The sequence below is a fragment of the Penaeus japonicus genome, unplaced genomic scaffold, assembly GCF_977035675.1.
Source record: "Penaeus japonicus unplaced genomic scaffold, GWHDUDI00000001_assembly GWHDUDI00000028, whole genome shotgun sequence".
Taxonomy (NCBI): Eukaryota; Metazoa; Arthropoda; class Malacostraca; order Decapoda; family Penaeidae; genus Penaeus; species Penaeus japonicus.
In genome coordinates, this window is record NW_028234430.1 from 17,822,567 (window position 1) to 17,827,486 (window position 4,920).

At 33.5% G+C, this 4,920-nt stretch overlaps 1 protein-coding gene across 1 annotated transcript in view; it reads left to right on the top strand.

Annotated features, from left to right (window-relative positions):
* The window catches only part of LOC147468510 (calcitonin gene-related peptide type 1 receptor-like), a 22,081-nt gene extending 17,748 nt beyond the window's left edge, over positions 1 to 4,333 (top strand). The window contains exon 10 of the mRNA XM_086553731.1: positions 3,689 to 4,333. Within this exon, the coding sequence (XP_086409857.1) occupies positions 3,689 to 4,333 (645 nt within the window). The remainder of the gene's footprint in view (positions 1 to 3,688) is intronic.
* The last annotated feature ends 587 nt before the right edge of the window (positions 4,334 to 4,920 follow it).

Consider the following 4,920-nt stretch of genomic DNA (forward strand, 5'->3'; position numbering starts at 1 on the left):
ATATTTTTTATTTATTATAAATTATATCAATAGATTATAAGTAAATATATGAATATTTATATTATAGAATATATTTTTAAATATATTTTTTTTCTTTGGTGGTTTTGGTGTTGTTGGTTTTTGTGTATTTTAATAAAAATGTTTTTTTAGTGACGTGTTTGTGTGTTTGTGTGTGTGAGTTAGGGTGTGAGTGTCTGTGTTGAGAGAGAGTGAGTTCGTGCGTGGAGTTTGAGTGTGTGAGTGTGTGTTTATTGTGTGTGTTTGTGGTTTGTGGAGTGTTTGTGTGTGATGAGTGTGTGGAGATGGAGGTGTGAGAGTTGGTGTGTGAGAGTGAGTGTTTTTGTATTGTGTGTGAGTGGATATTTATATATGTGGGTGGGATGTGGGGGGGAGGGGTGGGGGGGTGTGTGGGGGGGTGTGGGGGAGAGGGTGTGTGGTGTACAGTTAGGGAGGGGATAGGTAGTTAGGTAGAGTTATTGAGTTTGTTATTGATATTGAGTTGGTGTGATATAGATGAGATACTGACATATTTTTCATAGAGATATTATAATAGTATTTATGATATTGGTGTTGTGTAGTGTGTGAAGTATATATATGAGTTTATTGGGTTAGAGTGATAGATATTTAGATTTCATTTATATACAGATTATTATTGATATAGTTGTGTGTAGAGTGTGAGGAGGTTAGCTTAGTGAGAGTGAGTCTGGATTGACTTACACTCTAAGCTCTCGCAACACACACACACTTTCTCACTTACACACTCAACACGTTTGTTTAGTCAGATTAATTTGTTTTTGATATATTAGAGTGTGAGTTGTGTGTGAGAGAGATGATTGGGTGTGATTATATATTGATTGTGTAGTTTAGATTTATAGATAGATAGATATTGTTTTTGTATTTGTTCATATAGATATGTTTATATATATTGTGTTTAGTGTTGAGTGTATACAGATAATATATGCAGAGTCAGCCACCCCTTATCGAAGTAATACTACTATCGACATATTTATATATATAGAGATATAGGTTATTAAGATGGAGGTATTGTTTATTACTTATAGTAGATAGAGTTAGTTAGGATGTTAGATATAGGTATTTTAGATGTATTTTAGATGAGTAGAGATGTTCATTTTATATGAAGTGTGTATTGTGATGTTTTAGAGGGGGGTGGGTTGTTAGGGGTGGGGGTGTGGGGGGGGGTGGGGGTGTGGGGGGGGGTGTGGGGGTGGGTGGTATATTGTTGTTGGGTGTAGGTAGTGAGGGAGAGAGTTAGAGTGTTTGTAGGTATAGAGAGATTTATTATTCCATACTTAGTGGTTTATGTGAGATGATAGTTGAGGTGATTGTTATAGTGTGATATATTTTAGTAAGAGATGGTGTGAGAGAGATGTTATAAAATAGAGTGAGTTATAGTGTTAAGAGAGAGACAGAGTTAGTTAGGTTAGTGATATTTGATAGTTTGTATAGATATATATATTACGGTTTGTTTCAAACACTCACGATCTCGCTCATCACACACAACATTCTTCTCAGTCACTAATAATCTAAGGGGTGATGCAGGTGTGATAGAGAGTGTGTAGAGTGTGTTATATTGTGAGTTTGTGTGGATGTGGGTGGTGTAATTGTGGTGTGTGTGTGTGAGTGTGTTGTGTGATTTTTAGTGGTATTGTGTGGTGATTGGTAGGGAGTGTGAGTGTGTGTGTGTGTTAGTGTGTGTGTGTTAGTTGAGTGGGTGGGTGTGTGTCTGTCTTTGTGTGTTTGTGTTTGTTTGTGTGTGTTAGGTGTGAGTGTGTGGGTGAGTTAGTGGGATTGAGTGTGTGTGTGTGTAGTTTGATTGTGAGGTAGAGTGACTGAACAGACATGTATTTGTGAGTGTGAGTGAGAGGTGTGTTTTTTGTTGTGAGTTTGTGTGTGGTTTGAGTTGGTGTGAGTTAGCTGTCGGGAATTTGTTTGGTGTGAGTGTGAGTGTGGAGTGTGGTGATTGTGTGATTGAGTGTGAGTTTGTGGGGGTGAGTCCAGGTCTGTTACAGAGATGTGTTATATAATATATATATTATATATATCTATATATATATTATATATATATGTATGTATGTATTGTATACGCCTATATATATCTATATATATATCAATATATATATATATATATATATATATATATATATATTATTACATATATATATAATATATATATATTATAAATATAGAGCTATATATATATTATATATATTATTGTATGTTTATTATTATATAACATAATATATATATATATATATATAATATAATATATTACATATATATATATATATATATATATATATATATAATATATATATATATAGTATAATATATATAATATGTATATACATATATTATATATATATATAATATAAATATATAAAAGATATATCTATATATATAAATTTATGACATACACGCATCACACACCACACATAACACACATACACACACAACCAACATATGGTATATAAATCCTATTATATATATATATATTATATATATATAATATAATATATTATTGATATATAATATATATATATTATGTATGTATCATACTATATATATATAAATCTATATAATATTATTATATTATATATATATCTATGTTATCTGAAAATATCTATATATATATATCTAAATATAAATATATATATATATATAAATATATTATATATATATATATATATGTAATGTATATATACATATATATATAAAGATATATATTATATATATTATATATTATATATATATATAAATTGATATAATGTATATATATATATATATATATATATATTTATATATAGTATATATATATTATATCAATTTAAAATAAAATATATAATATGTATATATAACATACATACATACATATATATATATATATATATCTATATATATTAAATATATATATATGTATATATATATATATGTATCATATATACTATCTATATATAATATCTATAATTATACTATATATAAATATATAATATATAAATAACTACATACATATTATATATATATAATATTATATATCTCTATATATATATCTATTATATATTATACATAATATGCATATATATTCATTTCGTTGTCCTTTTTATACTAGACGTCCCTCTCTCGCCGGAGAATGACCACAGCGCCGAATCTCGTTGCTCCGGACCGCATTCCTTTATTCGTTTTCATTAGCATTAGCTACATGTGATTAAAACAACAAAGAGATAACTTTAGCGAGGCGTGTATCATTTTGAAAGTTAATTCAGATGTGTCATTATGAGCAAGATGATAATGAAATATCCTGCTGTGTGAAGGGCATTAGCTATGTATGCGACAGGTGGATCCTGTACCACTAAGAGTAGATAGGTGATGCAGTGTTGTCAGATGTTAATGAAGAAGAAAGTAGTATCACTTCTCTGTGTTTGCCATTCATTTATTTTTATTCATCTGGCTGTAAAATTCACGAAACACACGAAAATGTGCTAATTGATGTAATTTTACGTAAATTCGTAGTGAAAGATTAATAATCTGAATACGTGATGGTGTGTCTGTTTGTGTGTGTGTGTGTGTGTGTGTGTGTGTGTGTGTGTGTGTAAATAAAAATATAGGAGTGCCCTCACTTCAAACCGAGATACCTGAATCGTTGTCTGAGTAGATTTGCTTCCAACCGCAGGTGAGAACGTTGGTGAAGAGGTCCTGGGTGCGGCTTCGCGAGCGACGAGTCCCTCGCGGCGCCGCCAGGAGCTCCGTAGCCCAACGTAGTCGCAGCCTGTCCACCGTCCAGACTACGCTCCTCGACCCCAGTCCCGCGCGCCGAAATTCGTCGATCGTGTCCCTCTACACAAGCCAGGTGGTACGGAGAAGTAACAGTGGAGCCAGCGCCACCCAGATGGTTAGCCTGCGTGGATCGAGGAATAATATCTCCCAGCTACACCAGGCAGCGTCATCGGATGTTGTGCTGATTACGACAAACCGAAGGTCACTGAAGCAAAACGCCAATAAACTTCTTCCTGGAAGCTCGGAAAAGCTGCCATCGAAGATTTCCTTCTACGAGGTCCATTCCCTTTCCCGATCCCCCAGTTTGCTGGAGGAGGAGGAAAACGAATCCTGCAACGCGAACGAGGACGCGGGAGACCCGAGGCGCCCCGAGCAGCTGGAGAGGATTACTCTCAAGGAGGACCTGAGGCACCCGGTGGTGGTGTTCCGGAAAGATGACATGGAACCGCATGTTAGTATCAGCATAAACGGCAAGTTGAATGTCCGATCCAGCAACAGTAAAAATTGTGAGGCCACAGAAAATACAACACACGAGAAATAGGCGAAAAAAACCGAAAAAAAATTAAAAAAAAAAAAAATAAAAAAAAAAAAATAAATGAAAGAAAATCCTGTACTTTGTTTTTTTGTTTTTGTTGACAATTGTTTTTTTTTTTGTCCTTTTTTTTTTTTCCTGTACATATGTTTGTTTGCTAATCGGTGTTAGGGATTTCTAGGGTATTGTTAGTAGGATGTGTACATTTAGGATTTTACGCATACAATAATCCATAATGGATTATGGGACGGTAGGAGGAGATGGCTCTCTTATGAGGCGCGAGGCTCTCTATGCAGTTATAGGCCTCTCGTCTCTCTGCCCTCGCTTCTTCTCCCTTTCCTCTTCTCTTACCTTTCCTCTTCCTTTTAGGCTCTTCTTTCTCCTCTCCACTACGCGATGGGTTCTTTCTATTCTTTTTTCCTCTTTCTAAGCACTTACGGCTTCTTGGGCTTGGTTTGGTTTTCTTCCTTGGTGGTTGGTCTCTTTGGTTTTTTCTTTGGTTTCATATAGTTTAATAATTCTTCATTATTTTTTTTTTTCTTGGGTTTTTTTATTCTTTCTTCATAAGTAAGTTTTACAATGTGGGTGAATAATAA